A 20129-nucleotide genomic window follows, 5' to 3' on the forward strand; every position below is an offset into this window, starting at 1 on the left:
GTTTTTATTTTTAAATTTAGAAGGGTATTTGTTGTCTTATATGTTGCGAAATTTAAGTTGCTGTATTTAGAGTAGGTATGCTTTCCTTTAGTAATACTTTTTTTGTCTGGTATAATTCTGTGATATCTATCCTCAACCCTATAAAGCATCCCTCCATCTATTTTATTCTTATCCAGTTCAGGGTCACGGGGGGCTGGAGCCTGCCCCAGTGACAGCTGGGGCAGATGGATAATGACCCAAAGCATAATGCAACCCAAAAGTGTAACAAGGAAAAAAATGGGATCATCTTCAATGACCAATCAGTCACATGATTTCAACCCCAAAGAGCATGTTTTTGGCTACTGAAAGAAAGACCCACAAACAAGTGGAGCAACTCAAGGTGGCTTCAGTGAGAGTTTAGCAACTCAAGGGAGGAAACACAACATGTTGTGATGTCCATGATTTGTAAGCATTAAATATTTAAATTTACGTTAGCCCTTCCAGTCAATTATGAACCTCTGAAAATAGGAGAGTGTGTATAAACATGGCTGCAATTTTTAAACAGTTCATGCTATTTTTTGGGAAAACCCATTGAATTAAAGCTGAAAGCCTGCACTTCAGTCACATTTCGATTGTTTGGTTTACAGTCCTCTGTGGACGTGTACAGAGGTGAATCTACAAAAAATGTGTCAGTGTCTCGAACATTATGGAGGACACTGTATCCCTAATCCAGCACATTTTCATCTTTTTATTCATTTTTAACAACCTACAGTGTTGTTGGTGTGAAACTTGCTTGCTGTGTAACATGAAAACCCTCCAGGTTTAAGCGCCAAGTTTTATCGCTTTCAAATGACCTGGAAATGCAGCTTTGCAGATCTTCAACCAGGGATTAACACCAACACTGAGATTTTTTTTTAACACAAACTATCTTGATATAGTGTCACTGCGTGGTTAAACTAACTCCCAAACTTCCTAACTTTAATCTTAATTTATGTAAAGTGCTGTGCGGTGGAGCTCCGGGAGCGGGACAAGCCGTCTGATTGGCTATATCAGGTATCAGGCAGGAGTCCAACACTCGGTAATTTGATTTAAAAAGCTCGTAATAACCTGAGGTCAATATTTAAATCACTCAGAGGGGGAGATGAGCCACTCTGCATGTTCAGGACGCTTCAGTCTCCATGCTCAGAGTCAACCAAACCTGGATCTCTATCACCTCCACTCCTCCAACACCTCCTCCACTGCCCGCGATCTTTTCTTCTGCTTCTTCTTATCCTTACTTTAGCCCCTTTCCTCTCCATGTGACTTCTTCACTCCTCAGTTTCAAAAATACTCTGCGGTGTTCAATGCTCTGATTTCAGAAATAACTTAAACAAAAGGAGTTCCATTTCTCTGTTTCAGCTCCTCCTGCTTTTCTTGCATTTGCTAAAACGACTAAATTATAGCTAAATTTTGAATCCTGGTATTTATAGGAATTTGAGCTCTGCAATAAATTACCATTTCTCATTTCAGGTGGAGCTCTGCTCTCGAGCATATCACTGCTTGACATCCGTGACAATCTTCACCCATTCGTTTTTCACTTGCTTTGACTCATGTTACATATGGACATGTTGAACTGAGGCCTTTTATCCTTCAGATCCATTTTTATGGTAACAAATTTGTGCTTGGTAAAGTCATTTTATGTTGTAAGGTGTGTTACAAACGACAGAGTTGGAAATAGTGGATGCTAAATCTCTACTGAATATTTCACCTCTTCAAAGTCAGAGTTTGGTTGGGTTTTTTTTCCCGTCTTTCATCTGCTACCCGTCTGTAAGGCAACAGACTGACTCTTCATCTGACCCCACCTTGTTTCATTCTTCTTTCACTACCTACTCGCTGTATTCCCCTCCCCCCTTCTCTCACTCTCTCCCTTCCTCTCCTCCCCCCGTCCTTCTCTGTGTGGTCTGTAGGGTGAAATGGAGGCCTGGGGCCAACAAGCTGTCTCCACCAGCCACACTGATAAGACACACACACACATACATACACATTCAGAGTCACCATACAAGTGCCAACAGTCACAATCACAAATGTACAAGTGCTTTACACACACACACACACACACACACGTTTTTTTACACAGCTCATACTCTGTGAGGAGCCACCTACAGAGGCCACTTAGCAGTTTTACCTGTAAATTTCTCACTCTTACACACACAAACTTTCATACACATTTATACACTATACTTGTGTTTAAAACTGAAACATGAGAAAAAAAAATGTGTTCTTGGGGAAAGGGGGGGGGGGGGGGACAGGTGGATAGCCAGGTGTCAGGTTCAGCTCTCTAATAGGATTTGTTTCCCCTCATGTCCAAAGGGACTAGCCTTTGGACATGAGGGGTTGGTCTAATGTCAACAAATCAACTTCCTTACAACGCACCATCCATGACACACCTCAAACTCACACCAACCCCTCCGAACCCCTCGGTGGAAATTGGCATGTTCCTGACACGTGAAAGATGAATTTGATGTATATGCAGCATTTGAGCAAAGTGTATATTTCAAGCATGCACCTGGAGCAGATGAAACATATGGGAAAATACGTATTTAAGACAAATTTTTATTCAAATTAATTTTAAGTCTGAACCTCTAGGGTTAGGGTTAGTAGGCTGTTAGATGTATGGCTGTTTCACACAGTTAGGCGCTGACCTGCTTTAAGCAATGTAATATTTATTGATCTAACAGCCAGTGTACTGTTTATTATACCTATTTTTGCATATATCTAAGTCACTGCATGTATCTTATACAGTTGACTTTGTGTGTCAAAAGAACGTCGCGGATCAATGCCAGTGTTTTTGTAGTGGTTCACAAGCTCTTCGCTGCCCTACAAATGGGAGAGTGCTGTTTTTATTCCTTGGGGTGTACTTAGTGTGCAACAGTAACAGGATTGATGGAACATTTCAAACATTCACCAGGATCAAAGTTTTTCACAGCAGAACACTGCATTATACTGAGATGGTTAATGTTAGTCACTATGTGGTGCTTTTAGGATTGTGGTAAACTGATGGTTATGTAACCCATTAGAGTTAGTGTAACTAAATATCCTCACCTGTTTTATTTCATTATATATTCCATTTACTTTTGGATTTCTGTGAATTTCTATAAAGAGCGACATAAATCTTCATTTATTCCATTAAAATTAATTAAACAGATTAATGTTATAATGTTTTGTTTTTGAGAAATTTCCTTTCAAACTTTAGATTTACTGAGAGAAAGTTCCTCCATCTTCCACTCCATCATGTTCATACTTTGTTCTTGTCAAATATCCCCCCACATTTGTAATACGCTGTCTAAACATGGTGGCAGTTGTATAATATTTGAGTGATGAAACTCCAGAGAAAAAGATCCAGATTCAGCAGCTGTCACCGAAAACATCCATTCACCTTTTCAACACGCGCACGTTTGTGTGTCTGTGTAAGTGTGTGTGTTAGCAGACTCGGTACAATCCCCTGTAATGTGACAGACAAATCCTGCTAAGCTGTTAAATATTACACTGCTTTCACACTCGTATTAAACACCTTTCTATGTCTGTCGTGCGTGCGCGCTCTCTTTTTCCATGTTCACCCACCCCTGCCAAAACACACACGCAACCCTTGCCTTCATCTTCAATATGCAACAAAACACTCTTCACACATGTACAACAAATCTTTAAAATGCAGCGACACACTGACAAAGTCACATAACGCAATACTGTCATATGACACACACAACCGTTTCGCTGCGCGGTGTCTCTGCTTGTGTGTGTGTGTGTGAGTCCTAATCCCCGGTGTTGGCCGTCCTGTCGCGGCGTTATATTTGCTGGTATCAGTGTATCTTCCACTTGCTGCCTAATCCAACCACCCCGGCTCTGATATTTCCTGACATTTATATGAATCACCCCTCTCTAGATGAACGGACAGAGAGAGGGAGGCGAGGGAAGGGACAGAGCTGGATGATGAAGGCAAAGATGGAGCTTGAGTGAAAGAACGGTACAAGGAAAGACATCATGAGTCAAAGAAGGTTGTGTCAATGTAAAGGTCTGCAGGGATTTAAACTGAGAGGAAATCAGAGGAGAGACAGATATCGAGACTTATGGATGGAAGGACAGACGGACAATGGAATGGTAAGGGATAATGAAGGGATGGAAAATTGGGGGGGAAGTCATTATTTTCTATCTTTCATTGATGAAAAGAAAGAGCATGAAAGTCAAAAGCAGAATAAATAAAAATCGCACCACGGAAAGACAAAAAAGTCTTCAACCTTGTCAGCGACATATGTTTCCATCAATAACAACAAGCTCTTATGAGCACCAAGAGACACACACACATGCGCTATTAGTCTTCGGAGGCTTGTTAAGGCTCAGCCTAATTTTATGACCTCACACCACACCTGTAGTTGCTACGGCGACCATATCAGCTAAGAATTAATAGAGGGGGAGCGAACAAGGACAAAATGCTCTGAGTCAGAAATTGAAATTTGACAGAATGAACGACGCTAAAGCAAAAATATAAACCTTCAAGTTTCCAAAAGTGCAATGCAACTTATATCAGCTGCCTAAGAAGCAAGTCAGTCTTAAGTGATCAAGCTTACTTGAGAAAAATGGTAAAGCTGCCATGAATCTGACTTTTTTTTTTTTTATTTCAACAGAGCATGGTAAACATGGTGAAATCTTTCTGTTTGTGTTTTGATTACATGGCAGAGATCATAGCTGAGTTTTTCAGCATTTAGTCGATTATTTTTTGAACTTACAACTAAAAATGAAATGGCACCAAAGCCACTTTAATATTTGCCACAAAAAGGCAAACTGTGTTCATATGAAATGCTCCTATGTTAATATAAATGGTTGAATGCTAATAATATAAGTTCAGCACTGGAAAGCACCAGCATTTGTACACTGGAAACAAAACCAGTTACCTTTTGTTAATGCACTGCTCATTGACTTGGTTGTATCCTATATAGCCACTATGAAGTCCTAATCACACAGTATTGTACATAATGTATAATAGCGCATTATACATGCATTTGATGGGGTCACTTGTCACTCTGTACCCTTTACCACAATTTGTCAACATGCAATGTTAATTCTGTGAAGGGGGATATTTTAACCCACGTTTGGTGCTTAAACCTCATGAAATACCAAATAAGAAATTAAAACTAAGCAGCACAGTGAAAACAAAGTGACACCAAGTGCAAAATCAAAGCTCACACATCCAGGGAATAAGAACAGAGGGGTATTTCACCCTCAAATTATGTTACAGGTTATTTTTACGTTTAAGTTGTTGGCTCATGACCAGATTTCTATATTTCTTCTTTTAGAAAAACTGTTACAAAAAGTTAAGGAATATTATGAGTGCTGTCACTATTTGCTGCAGATGATAATGCATTTAGATAAATGTGTCTAATTATATGACATATCCAGCTGCAGAGGCACCAGCAGCCCACAGAGAAGCAGTCACAGTCACTAAATTGCATGCTAACCATCTCGAGCCGGGTGTGAAATATGTCATTTGCCTCTGCTCTTAATTGCACTAAAAATGAAGATTAAGAGGATGAATTATTGATACAAGTTGGTATTTAATCTTTTGTAATGAATAGTGAATCCGCTGGTTATAAATATTGTACAAGGCTTCATAATTTGATAAATTTATTCCAATTTGCCCTTTATTTTGCCCTTTAGTCAAGGTTACGTTCATTTAAACTCCCTCTCTCTCTCTCTCTCTCACACACACACACACACACACACACACACACACACACACACACACACATATGTAGACACTAATAAATACTCATGGCCACTACTGCTCTGAAAACATGCACAACAAATGAACTGCAGTGCATCTACCTACCCTCTGCCCTTGGTCATTGTATCATTCTTTTTTACCAAGGCCCATAAACACAGATGCATGCAAGCATGTAAACAAAATGCCCTTGGTTGACCTTGTTCCCTCAAAACACACACACACACATGCACATGTGTGTGTAGCAGTAATTAGGCCATGCATCTGATTGTCATTAAAGAGCACTGGCAGATAATGAACACACAGTAAAGCTAGATTATTTCTTATTTCCTGCACATTATCAAGCTGTCTGATGGTGCTGAATTCATGTGACTTGTGATAATAAAAAAAAAAGTGAAATGTTACCAATTATCCATAACATTAAATGCACTGAGCAAGCTACTGAATCCCTCTGCGCTCACATTGCTGTGCTTCCTGATCACAGGTATATACAGCATAACATTAAAAATATGTGGTCATTAACTTTGAGATCTACTTGTAGCTAACTTTGGAGATATCTACTCTACTACAATGTGACTTTTAAACATTCCCGAAAGCCGGTCAACAAGAACAGCAACACACTGGAATGCACCGGAAAGAGCTCAGGTGTTGTCTATGATGGTCTTATTTTCTTGTTAAAATATACATCAAAATACAATACAGTCTTAAAGTGCAATATCCACTCGCGTGTGCTGTTTGCTCAGAACTGAACATGTTTGATAGATCTCATAGCTTTGAGGAAAGTATCTGCTGAATGCACTACACAAACTCATCAATCTTGCAAGAATCATCGTTTTCCTTTTAGGTATCACCAGATATGAGGCTTGCTACTGAGTTATTTTGAGGACCAACAGACAAAACTCTGTCTCTAACGTCTTAAGATATTACCTGGAGCTGTCTACATACTTTATATGAGATTTACCTAACAGGGCTAAAAAATACATCTGTATACCATGAAAATACTGGTTGAAATTCTGCTGTTAATGAACTTATTAATTTGATGAGGTCTTGATGATTCCATAAAATTGACTTCATTATTTTAACGAGTCTTCATTCGTGTTTGACTTGGGAAGAATTCACTGTTTTCGCTGTTAACTTGACCCTAGTCTAGACTTGAGTTGAATGTTCTGAGAATAAACTTAGGCCTGGCTTCAATGAACTGCAACTTAGTCAAAAAGCTTGTAAACTGGACTCCTCCTGAATAAGAAGGGGTTTGAATCATTTTAAACTCAACTCCAACTTGCATTGAATAACTTTGTTCTTGACCTGGGCTCAGGTCCAGGTTTCATCCTTTGTACCAGTAGATAAGGTTCACTTTAAACTTGGCTTTTACTTGCCTTCAAATGCTCGCCACATGATTTAAGCTTGTCTCCCCCCACCCCAAAATAAATCGTGAAATATAATTCATTTTAAGTAGAAGTCACTAGCTGCTGTTTCTTTAGCTTTTAGTTAATTTAATTAATGTTTGTTCCCACTTTGTCTTTTAGGCCCCCCTTTGTTGAGATTGAGTCTGGTTTTGCTTCAGCTTGTTTGTCAGTTTGCCATTTTACCTTCATTTGTGTTTGTAACAAATGTTCTTGTTAGCTCTCTCTCAGGACTCTCATTGGACTTTTTAGTAATCATTTTTCATATTTTATGCAAAATCCACTTTCTATTTCTTGTGTCTTTCTTTCAACATTATTGAGGCTTAAGTTATAATTTTAATGATATTAAGTGACAAATAATATACATTTCTTATTATTATAGCAATCCATACTGTGAATGCAATTCCAGTGTATTTATATATTTATATTAATTAGAATTTATGTGTGCCTGGTTGATTTGCCTGTATATTTTTAGAGCAAAAAAACAAGCCCCTAGCATTAGTCAGCTAATGCTAGGGGCTTGTTTTTTTGCAAAGGTAGCACTCCACTCTGTTGCTAAATATGATGAAATCCTTAAAAAAAAACCAAAGAATGACATCACTCTGGCAACTTTTATCTTTTATATATAGTGTATGGTTTCACCCAATCCAAAGCACATACACCTCTCTATGTAGCTGCTCATTTTAGCACATGACTATAGGTTCTACACTGGCACAAATGTTGTTTTGTGGGCGGACAGTCGACCAGAAAGAGTTAAAAGCACCACTGGTTACAACACTGGAAGTCAGATTGTCTCCTACAGATGGAGGATCTTGCAGGATTTGTACATCGGTTAGTTTGGGTTCATTGTTCACCTGCCCAGAACAGACACACACTGAATAATTTAAAATATCACAGAAGTATGGGAAACCTGTGATGCTGACATGCCTTGTGTGTGTTTGTGCTCTGAAGCAGCGAACAGTAATAATTCAGTGGGTTCACACCTTAGTTTGTTGTTTGGGGGTTTTACGGATCAAAGCATTAAGTGCAGAGAGAGATTCACACAGATAATGAATGGACTGTTAATGTGCTGTGGCCAAGCAGCTAATGGACACACACACACACACACACACACACACACAGGAAAACACTGATACGCATACATACAAAATTACACTTTCACTATAAGATGTACACAAAACACGCACGCACACAGAGGTGGTAGCTGGCTAATGGCTGTCACTGTTGACTGATCACAGTGATCAGCCTGCTGCAGCTCTAATTGCAACTAAACAATCTGAAAACAACCAGAGTCAGGTTTGCAGGAGAAGAAGGAGGGGAGCAGGAGAAAGAGAAGGAGAGAGAAATACGGAAGAGAAATACAGAAAATAAAACAAGATGAAAGTGATTCAATGAGAATGAGGAAAGAATGAAAATGGATCAAAGGAAGGGAAATGAAAGCCCAACAGGTTGGAAAGAGGGAAGAAGGGAAGGACCTGTTTACAAAAGGATATATCCAGAGCAGAAATGAGTAATAAACTTAATCAAGGAAAAAATTTTTTAGAAACACAGCAAGAAAATGGGATAAAACAGCTGAAGGTAGACGCGTACAGGAGGGAAGAAAAACAAGGAAAAAATGTGATAAAGGTAGAAGAAAGTTAAAGTCTGAGCAGATGGACAAGAATGAAGGTACTAAAGGTCAGATAAAGAGTTTGAAGTGTAAAATATATATGAAAAGTTTTTCCAGTATTCTATTTTGACAAGATACTGATGTAGGCTTCAGGCAGCTTTTTTTGCACAGTTAAGATCCAAATTTTGGGACTGCCAGGAAATAAAAATGAAATTTATACACTGAGCAACTGAGTCCAACTGTGTGTGTCTGTGTGTGTGAGAGAGAGAGACAGTAAGACAGAGGGATAATAGGGATCAACCAGGGAGGAAATGGAGGGATATGAATCAAGGAATAAAAAACAAACAATAAGCAGATGAGCAGAATAACCGAAAGCTTCGAAGCTAAACAGAAAATAAAAACCACCGCTGCTATTTTTACCTTGAGGCCGTCTGCTGGGCAAGAAGGCAGCCAATTGGCTGACGGGTCCCCTGGGGCTGTGAAGGGCTTGTGTAACTGGTTGGTATAGAGGAGGCGGGCCTGGATGCAGCGGAGGGCGCGGAGCATCCAGCTATGCTGGCGCCGGATCTGCCGCTGGAGCTGATCCCATTGGCTGGAAACCATATGGAGGATATCCTTCAGACCTGGAGGGTGACAGACATAGGGATAAAATTGAAAAAATGAGAGAGAGCCATGGATAACACAGAGAAAGACAAACAGGGAGAGGATAATAATGAAAGGGAGAAAGAGAGACTTGGGATAGTTACGGTGAGAAAAATGATACCCATAATTCCATTCCTCTATCTGACTAAAGAAGAGCTTTTCTAAGACCACAATATCTTTTAAAAAACTTTTAAATCCACATTATGTTAAGTGAATGTAACGTCATACTTTTATTTTCATCCTTAAAGGATAATTCCGGCTTATTTCGGCCTGGAGCGTTTTCCTTTTAATGTGGCTTTTGTGGCTCAGAAAATGACATTTTTTGAGTGCTGCAGGTATCTTGCAACAGCTGCTCTGATACGAATCTCTACAACAGAGTCGCAGAGTGCAAAGTGTGTACGATAATGGGAACTAAGCCAGGTTGAAATAAACGCTAATTATCCATTAAATCGATGGGTTACCTTTGAAACACCCCTACAAAACATAGGTCATTAGTGACTACATTCATTTACGCTTTTCAGAAAGTATAAGAACAAGGATAGTGGCAATGAAAGTGACGCAAAGGCAGGTTTTTATCGTTATTCAGACTTTACAAAGGTATACAAATTCTAATTCCTGGAAGTCATGAATATTTTCTAGTGTATATAGTGATAGATTTCACTTCCCTTGGGCTAAATCCCAGTTTCCACCCATAGGCCTGTTGGTATCCTTAATCTTTAAGCTTTTTTTTCCTGTGTTGTAGGCTGCAGATAGGCTGCATGCTAACGAGGTGACAAATGGCATTAAAATCATGGGTTTTATTGTCTTGGCTGAATGATGATTCGAGTCTCTAATTTTGCTACAAACTAGAGGTCCCTCAGGAAAGTCTCCAGATATACGGTTGCATAATAACATCAAAAAGTGATGCAAATGACCAAACCATAATCAGTCAAATTTATCACTCATGTGCTCGTGGTGACTGTAGTCTGGTTATTCCACAGAGTGTACGCCACTCTGACACATTTCTGCTTCATGAAAAAGCTAAAAAGGTTTTGGAGCTTTTAGAAAGTGGAGCACCTTCCTCCATCTTCTCTGTCTTCCCTGGAAATCTGGCCCTGAATAACTGAGTTCTGCTGGGATGTTCATTAGAGATCAATTATCTCTGCACATTTTGATTTTCTAGAAATCTGATACATGAGTGGCAGAACAATCCCCATCATCGGACCATTTTCATCAAAACCTCTTCAGAAATCTGTAGTTCAAGTTGTTTAGTTTGTAATTATTCATCTTAGTAAGTCTGTTATGTTATCAAGTTGGTAAGCAACAAATATTCCCAAATCCCAACACACTATTACTGCTCAGATATTTGAAAACAACACAGCTTTCTCTCTTTCTCGGTTCTCTCTTTTCCATCTTTAGCTTCAAAAATTCTGAAAAAATACGCCGTTACTGTATACTCAATGTTTCTTTCCCCTGCCTGCTGCTCTTCTTTTCTTTTTCTCTTTCCTTCGTCTTTTCTCCCGACTCATCTCATTCTTTGTCTTTATCTCTCCCAGTCTCTCTTTCGGCTACATTCATATGAGGTCTCCTCTCTGAAGGTCGCTCTGTTAATCCAAATATTAATAATGAATGGAATAGGGTCGGGGCTCCATTATGGCCACCTGTGTGTGTGTGTTTCAATGTGTATCCTGTTATTGTGTGTGTGTGCATATTTGATATGTGAAAGAATATGAATACGTGCAAGAAAATACCAGAATGGTGGAAGGTGATGATGGTGAGCAGCGCTTTGCCTTCCTCCATTATGCTTTCCTTCAGAGCGGCGCGACTGTCCACGTTTAGCTTGAAACTCTAAAACACACATAGAGAAACAGATGCAGATCATCACCAGAATCCAGAGAGTTCATCAGACAAGATGAAAACAAACCTGCATTCTTTATAAAGTCCAGCAGGGCGGCGACTCCAGTGATTGTAAAAAGAAGTGTTTCATGTTTCTAATCCTCACTAGATATATCACCTCAGGTTTCTGCTGCGTTTGTAGTCTAAATTGCTAGCTTTAAGTATCACCTAATAGGGCATGATATTCATTTTACAATGTCTGATGCTATTTTGAGTAAAACAAACAACATAGGAGAGAATTTTGGGTGTGGCTACCTTGTGAGTGACGGTTACTACTGTGCAGTAAACTTCATTTTCTTATTAACATGGTTTAAAAACAACACTTGACTGTGAAAATCATTTTCTCTCTGAGAAGGGTAGCAGATTAACAAAGACAAGAAAAAAAAGCATAATTGTGGTAATGTAAGCAGGAAACACACAAAGAGAAGGGAGGATAAAAGAGAAGCAAAAAATAAGCTATGATATGGGTGGACAGAAGGATGGATGGATAGATGGATGGATGGAGGCACAGAGCTGCCTGAGGCGATGTTGGGAAACACTCCAGTCAGGTCTCTGAACACCATTATAGCCTTTTTTTGATCTGATGCGTATGTGTGTGTGTGTGTGCGTGTGTGTGGATATGTGCTGTTGTATTACTCATATTTTGTTACTCATAAATGTGTTTACACTGTTGCATTTTGGGAAGTTGCAACATTGACATGAGGTAAACCGTGAGATTTTTTGTATGAAATCTTGGTTTAATAATAGGACACCGTGAGGTACAGGCTAAGGTGATGGTTAGTTGTCCTTAGGAAGAGAATGCAAGTCAATGTCTTTTGAAGTGATATAGACAAGCTTGTGTGTGTGTGTGTGTGTGTGTGTGTGTGTGTGTGTGTGTGTGTGTGTGTGTGTGTGTGTGTTTACATATGTTTGCGGGGACCAAAAATTGGAAGTTTACCATGTTTGTGGGGACCAACTGCCCTTATTGTCACGGCGGGGTGCGCCGATGTGTGTGGAAACAGGACCCAAAAGCAGATGACGATGAGGAGTAGTAAGGTTTAAACCAGGAAACCAAAACAAACTGGCAAAACACTAAGAAACAAAACACTAAACTGGCAAAACACTAAGGGTACTAAGACCAAAAAACTATAACTATAACTGAGGTGGAAAATAACAGGCTAAGACTAAAACTGTAACTCTGGTGAAATAAACAGACTAAGACTAACGTGGAATTAACAGACGAAAACTAGAACTATGGCTGAGGTAAACAGACGAACCGACAATGGCATGAAGAAAACAAAAGGCTTAAATACAGACATGAGGTGATCAGGAGAAGTGGGGACACATGGGGGAACAGCTGACAGACATAAACCTAATGACAGGACCAGGAGAGGAAAGCTAAATACAATGAACAAAGAACACATGACATTGTCAAAATAAAACAGGAAATGACAACACAACTTAACAGACCTAATACGTGATGAATAAATACAAAACCCCAAAACATAGAAAACCCAGGAACAATAACTGCCTAAACTAAAGGCAGATAGGAAATAACACAAACTAAATCACATAACAAAATGAGACAAATACAAACATGAACTCAGAGCGCTGGGTCAGAGACCCAGCCTGTGACACTTATGGGGACAAAAACACGGTCCCCACGAGTTTGAAGGCATCTTTCAGAGTCAAAATGTGGTTTTAGTGTCAGGATTATTTCATTATGGTTATGGTAAGGTTATGGTAAGGTTAGGGTTAGGCATTCATTTTTGATGGTCAGGGTAAGCGGCTAGGGAAAGCATTATGTCAATTAGATGTCCCCACAAAGATATGAAAACACGGTGTGTGTGTGTGTGTGCGCGCGCGTGTGTGTGTGAGAGAGACAGCCTCAAGGTGCCGAGGCCTCACAATTTAACCACTCCTGACATCCTGCTGTGCTGCAGTGGGAAATGCTGCATGCACATACTCACACACACACACACACACACACACACACACACACACACACACACACACACACACACACACACACACACAGTGCTTTCGAGACACACACACCCGCGGTGTAAATGTTTGTATGTGTGTATTTGTGATGCAGTCCGATCAGCCTGATCTCAAGAGAAATTTGTACACTGCACATGCTGTGCAAAAATGAAAACACGATTTTCATGCAACATAAAAAATAACAGTAAGAAGTGTAGTGTGCATTAAATGGAAACAATACTCATCAATATATTGGGGAAAAATCCTGAAAGATCAGTGCATTAAAGCTGCTTCTCCAGGTTGTGGTAAAGACACGTTGCTAAAATAGGATAAAACTGGGACAAAAGACACAAGATGGCAAAGGTCTTGCAAATCTATCTCAAAAGTTTTAAATCATAGCAAAAAAGAGAGACGGTGAGAGAAAGAGGACTGAGAGACTGTGTGGTGGGGTTTTTCAGTCCAATGAAATTATAGTTAGAAACAGGATAAGAGTGTAAAACCCTTTAAAGAACAGTGATGGCAGTAATAACTGGTTGAGATACAATTAAGTGTCAGGTTTAACTGACAAAGTCCAAAAAGGCATTCAGTTAGTGGGTTTGGTTAATAAGTGATTCTAAATTGCCCATAGAAGTGAATGTGAATGTTGTAAATCTGGCTCTAGGTTGTTACTTTGGTGGGACTTGAAATCCTTCATCCGTTTCTCCAGAAAGTCCTTGGTCTGCTCTAGAGCTCTGCTGCGAACTGGAAGGCTACTCATGTGCAGTGAGTTCATGTGCCACTCAGCAGGACTGCAGTCCAGAATCAGAGTTCACTCTGAGACTGGGAGACTTACTGAAGATACATCTGATCAGTTATTTATTATCACAAATAATAAGCTATAGTATTAGAGGTAACATTCAAGAAAATATGAGTGAACTCCCACTGTTGCCACAAATATTATCTAGTTCTGTGGGAAACACTGTATTGCAAACCCTGCTAAATAGCAGACAGTGCGAACTCAGCCTGTGACAGTCCTGCCATGAGGGATGGGCGGGTGATGGCATCAGTCAACACATGACAAGGTCAGACCGCCACACCACCAATATTTATGGAGTAGGATATACACAGTTGAGACAAATGGGATAAAGTGTTTTAACCCTCTCACAGGATTATAGCAATGTATGTGGAAAAGAGGATTAGCTTCATCATAAAATCATTCAGTGTCACCTCAATAACCAACTCCTTGATTGATACAGATGTTTCCCAAATATCTTGACGTGAATGTCGGATCATCACGTGCCAAAAACTGAATCCTCAACCCAGGATGTGTTAGTTCCGTGCTTTAGCCACAGGTTTACACTAGTGTAGTTCTTTGTGTCGTATAAAAACCACACATCTCCGGCTTTAAAAGGATGTGAGCAGATAGCGGTGAAGCTGTCCTGCACATATTACATTTCACAGATAAACAATAAAGTATCTCTTGGAAAACTCAAACCATCAACTATACTATCTCCTCACTGTGCTCCCAAAAACACATTCATATATCAGCATTATCCAAACAAAACATGACTGTCTGCTTTCTGCAATCATTACTGCCTTGCAAACGTTGTAAATTACTCCAAATCTCACGGCTGATTGAGTAATTTTACAGACTCAGCGGCCACTCTGCCCCACTTAATTTCCAGATAAGCTGGTGAAATACCTCACAGCTAATAAACATAAAATACATCTATCAGCGCTACAGAAAACACAGCGTGACTGTCTGCGTCTCTGGGATAGGGCTGGGCTGATGTTAGGAATGAATTAGGTTGTGCAGATTAGCCAGGCTATCAGAGCGCGATCGTATTTCAGCGCCTTATTCCACAAGCGATTCGGCTCAGTTTCCTCCGTTTAATATATGGAGAGCATAGAATCGATAAGAGTAGAACAGCCAACCATCAATCACACCATGATAAGGCATGCAGAGCAGCTCTGCTTTTATGCATGTCAGACAGCGGGCTTTAATAAGAGGCTGTGTGTATGTATTTATGTGTGTGTGTGTGTGTGTGTGTGTGTGTGTGTGTGTGTGTGTGTGTGAGAGAGAGAGAGAGACAGACAGACAGAGAAAAGGAGGGAAGTAGTGTAAAGAAAATAAAGACTTACTTTTTTGACAGAAAGAAGAGAGTGTGTAAAAGTTATGGATTACAAAATAAAAGACCCATTAGCTGTGACAAATTTCCTGAGATAACTCTTTCAAAGGTTTTATTTTATTTATTTGTTTTCAGGAATGTGTATTGTCAGGAGGGATAAGAGTGTTGCGCCTCAAAGAAATCAAAGCTACCTCAATGTCTAGGATTGTCTACACAGAAAGAAGGTGTACTTTATTGGTCCCCGTGGGGAAAATCGCTCTCTGCATTTAACCCATTCACTCAGTGAAGCAGTGGGCAGCCATTGGGCGCCCGGGGAGCAGTGTGTAGGGACGGTACCTTGCTCAGGAGTACCTCAGGGTAGCTGTTCAGGGGAATCGAACCCCCCACCTTCCAATCATGGGGCCACCACTCTACCTACTGAGCTATCCCTGCCCAGAAAATCTCAACCTCGACTTTTATCAGCAGGAAGTAGCCATCAAAAAACGGTGATATTTTACTAAAAACCACTATAGATGGGGACTTTTGTAATTGCTACATACAGTATAAAAACAGATGTGGTGAATCTTGTATATAATATATTTGGTGGTTCTATTGCTTGTAATAGTTTTCTTTTGGGTTGATATTCCCATAATAGTTTTGCTGTGTTTATATTCTCATATGTTATTTTTAGTTTTGTTCCTGTTTGTAGTATTATTTTGAGCTTTAGTTTAATCCTGCATCCCCCGTTAAGTCTCCATCTCTGTGTTAGGTGTTCTTTTGTTACTTACTTCCTGTTTTACCTAGGCAGTTTGTACTGAGTTTAGCTTCCCTTCTCTTGGTATCCCTGATTTGTTCCTGCTAAGATTCCCACCATTTGCCACCTAGCGTTCACATCCTTTGTCACACCCTCTCTCTCAGCTGTGTGTCCTATGGAAGTCTGGGAAAACACCTCTGTAAATATTTTACTGAAGAATTTAATGTCCGCAGTCTCTGACTCTGGGTCATACAGAATAAAAAATGGAATCTGTTTTGTAATTCTTGGTCATACTCTCAGAACAAATTATCCATAGGATGTTATTTGGGTAATGACTGGTGATTGACAAGTCAGTGACCAAGCAGTTTCACAGTTAGTCACAGTTTGTTTGAAACCAAGATGGTAGCAATGAAAATGTTGAGGTTTGGAAATGGGACTTAAGAAACCAATCAGTGATATTGCGGTACTGTCTATGGTAAATTCCCATCTGTTGCTTCCCGCCTTTCTTTGTGTCTTTTTAGTAAATTAACAGGAATTAATAACTGCGCACCAGCAGCAATGAAGGTTGAGATAAAGCAGCGAAAGCTAACAAACAAGTTATCAAGCTGGTGCAGAAAGTGGACGCAGATGCTAATAAATACTTCAATTTAACTTGAATTTAACTTTACTTGTCAAACAAATTATTTGATATTATGGCTTTAAAAATCTTTCTTCTTTGTTTAAGGATATTTAGACCACACAAACACATGTTCAGCATCTTTGGTTAATGACATCTGACAATCTATGTTGAGTGAGAAAAATAAGTAAGTAAAGTTTATTTATGAAGTGCGTGTCACAAACAACAAAACAGAGTAAAATAAATAAGAAAATGAATAACAGCAATACAAAATCAGCAGCATCGCAGTTTAAAAGTTAGAAGGTGAATCTGGAGACTTCTCAGCTGCTGTGGCTGTTGGCCTCATATGTTATGACTCCCCGCTCTGATTAACATACACATTGTGCAATTGAGAGGTGAGCTGCTTCAAAGCCTGGATGATCAGATTACCTGTTAGCATTAGCATATTAGCCTGAAGCACAGAGTAGGATGGCCTCAGAAGCCTACCTAATATCATTTAGCTTTTAGCACTGCCGTATTAGTGAGGCGCTAAGAGGTGTGCAGTGCTGATGCTGAGATGACATTGAGGTTTGACATTGAGACGGTGTATTGAGCTGCACTGATCAGACACACACTTACAGCAGACAGGCTTGGGTTGATGAGACAAGATCTGATCAAAGAGTCTTTTTAATAATGATGATCAAATTGTCTCCATTCATACTGAGCTGACAGAAACTATAGCAGTATGACTGGATCCCCTGGGGGGGGGGGGGGGTGTTTATTCACCCAGGCCTACAATCTCCTTTGTTTTCTGTAGATATGAATTTTCTTGCACACTTCTTTCATGTTAAGCAATGAAATGCAATTCTGTGTTACATTTCTTTCTCTCTTTCATTTTTTTGCTACTTCCCTTTATTTTATTCTCCCTACCTCCCTCATACGGCTTGTTCCTCTTCCTGTCTTCATCTCAATCTCTATATTTCTTTTTCTCTTCTTCTCACTCTCCTGTCCGCCTTCAGTCTCCCTCGATCGTTATCTCTTCTTGAGCCCACTCTATACCCTCCTCTTGCCCCTCACTGGTTTTCTTTACCAACTCTCTTTCTCCTCCTTCTACTCCCCTCTCTTCATACTCTCATACTACACCTACAAGATACTGGATACATATAGAAATACGCTGTGTCGAACTGAACTCCAAGTGAACCAAAATGCATCCCTACAAACCACCTGAGAATGTTCAGTCCAGTCAGCGATAAGATGTGTCTGCAGTGGGAGCAACAACAGTAAATACAGAAAGAGTGTATTCTGGACTATTGGAAAACACAGAATTTATGTTAATTACATGGCTAGTTGTCTAAAGAGCTTGGAAAGAAAAGCGTCTGGACTTCTTTAAGTTGCTTGAAGACATTTCACCTCTCATCCGAGAAGCTTCTTCAGTTCTAGGGTCAAATGGTGGAGAGTCCCAGATTTAACTAGCTGGTCCCACGTTCTCATTTTAGGTTTGACAGCGTTTTAGTAGGTAAAAGTGAATGCTTTGACATGAATTGAGCTGTGGTTTGGGGAAGGCCTCGAAGGGGACTGGCAATGGCTCCCAGGCCTGGCAGATCCCCATGCACTAAATAGAAATGAAGGAGTTAAAGAATTGAGAACAAGGAGGGAGGGAGGGGCACGTAAACGAGAATGAGCAGCTTGCAGAACTGGGGGAACCTATGTAGATGACAACCGGTGAGCGTGTTTGGAGGTGTGGTCCTGTTCCTGAAATTCCGATACATAATCTCCAATTAAGCCCTGTGGGAGTGTCCCCCCAAAAGGATGATGGACCCCCTGATGATCCTCTACCTAATCATACGAGCCAAGGTGTGAAAACGGGTGTAGGTCACAGTCAACCAAGATTTCAGGTGAGCTCATTGTGAAACCTGGCCCCACCCTATTATGTGATTTCCTGAGGTCAGATGGCCCAAGATGTGAGTGGGCGTTAAGACGTCTGGGGAGGGATCTCAAAACTGGATTATAGATGGTAGACAGTTGGTGTCGTGAGCCACCGCCTCCGTTCAAAGATGGTCGCTCACAGTGGACGTAGATGGCTTCTTTCATTCCTCATCTGTCTTCTCTGTCCAAAATGTGAACATTGGCATCCTCGAAAGAGTGACCTTTGTCCTTTAGATGCAGATGGACAGGCATCTAAAGGACGGCTGGCTCTTCTATGTTGTGCCATGCGTTCATGAAGTGGCAGTTTGGTTTCCCCAATATAGAGGTCAAGAGCTTCTTAGACTACAATGACCTGGATGACTGAGAACCTTCACAGGCATATTCATGGCTAGTTGCTTTACACATCTATAGTACCTTCCCGTACTGAGAATAGCCTACATGGCTACAGTACGCTACAGTACATTTTTCAGATCTGCCTTCAAAGTGTGTTTTTGTCCCATCTCCCTCCCCTCACTCCAGCTGGTCGCAGAAGATGGTTCAGACATTGTCAGAGCCATGTCCCCATATTTGCTGTGCAACTACTTCCAGGTTATTTTGTTTACCACCATGATTATGATTAGTAACACCCTACTGTCAGTCCAGCCAAGGAAATCTGTGGTCTTAGATTTGTTTTTTCATTGGTGTTTGCTTCTTTTTTCATTTACTACAAGCAGCTAATCCTCGTCTTCCTGCTGAAGTGGATGAAGGCATAGGGGTAGCCTCAAAGTCAACTGTGGTTGATATTTTTGTTGTTTGTTATCTGAAAGATTTCAGATGTTTTGCTGTTATTTCAATGCTTCAGTGGTGATGGCGAGCTAAATGAATATCTTCTGAAGTGGTGGCCTGTTAATCTTGCACATTATACTTGAACACAATCTCAGACATTTCTCTCTCTCCCTCTCTCGAGATATATATATATATATATATATATATATATATATATATATATATCCTCCCCTTATGTTGCCACCAGTAGTGTGTTACTTCTGGTAATGGGATTCAAAGGCCTGGATCGCCCATCAGACCCAATCAATAGGCCTTTCATTGGCCGCCATCTCTTAGCGCCTTACAAAGAGCAGCCTGTGTGTGCGTATGTGTGTTTGTGTCTGTGTGTCTGTGTGTGTGCATGTGCATGAGTGTGCGTTAGTGTCCTCTTGCCTCACTGATCTCCCCGGGGTTCCGGAAAGACCTGTGCTTATTCGCTCCACGCGCCCTAAAACACACATATAGTCACACACACACACAAACACACACACACAGACACGCCAGCTGGACCAAATATTCAATTGGGAAAGCAACTCCACTCCACCCACTGCTGCCCTGGAGCTGTGTGTGTTTGTGTGTGTGTTTATGTGTGGCACAGAAAGCAATATAGAGAAAGAGAGAGAGTGTGTGTGAGTATGTGTGTGAGACAGAGAAATGGAAAAACAGAAAGAGAAAAAAGACCAATCCTGTCGCCTGAAAGCTATATTCACATGACTTACTTTGGTCAAGTAAAGCATAATG

General features: G+C 40.3%; 1 protein-coding gene across 1 annotated transcript in view; it reads right to left on the reverse strand.

Moving 5' to 3' along the window:
• akap6 (A kinase (PRKA) anchor protein 6) overlaps window positions 1–20129 on the reverse strand; it is a 226508-nt gene that overhangs the window by 133456 nt on the left and 72923 nt on the right. The window contains exons 12-13 of the mRNA XM_086275898.1: window positions 11116–11212; window positions 9164–9366 (exon numbers count right to left, since the gene is read on the reverse strand). Of these exons, the coding sequence (XP_086132024.1) occupies window positions 9164–9366; window positions 11116–11212 (300 nt within the window). The remainder of the gene's footprint in view (window positions 1–9163; window positions 9367–11115; window positions 11213–20129) is intronic.

This window comes from Aulonocara sp. 'chitande type north' Nkhata Bay, linkage group LG19 (genome assembly GCF_057382095.1).
Source record: "Aulonocara sp. 'chitande type north' Nkhata Bay isolate Kocher_YH1m ecotype deep benthic linkage group LG19, A_spYH_male_GT1.1, whole genome shotgun sequence".
In the NCBI taxonomy this organism is placed as follows: Eukaryota; Metazoa; Chordata; class Actinopteri; order Cichliformes; family Cichlidae; genus Aulonocara; species Aulonocara sp. 'chitande type north' Nkhata Bay.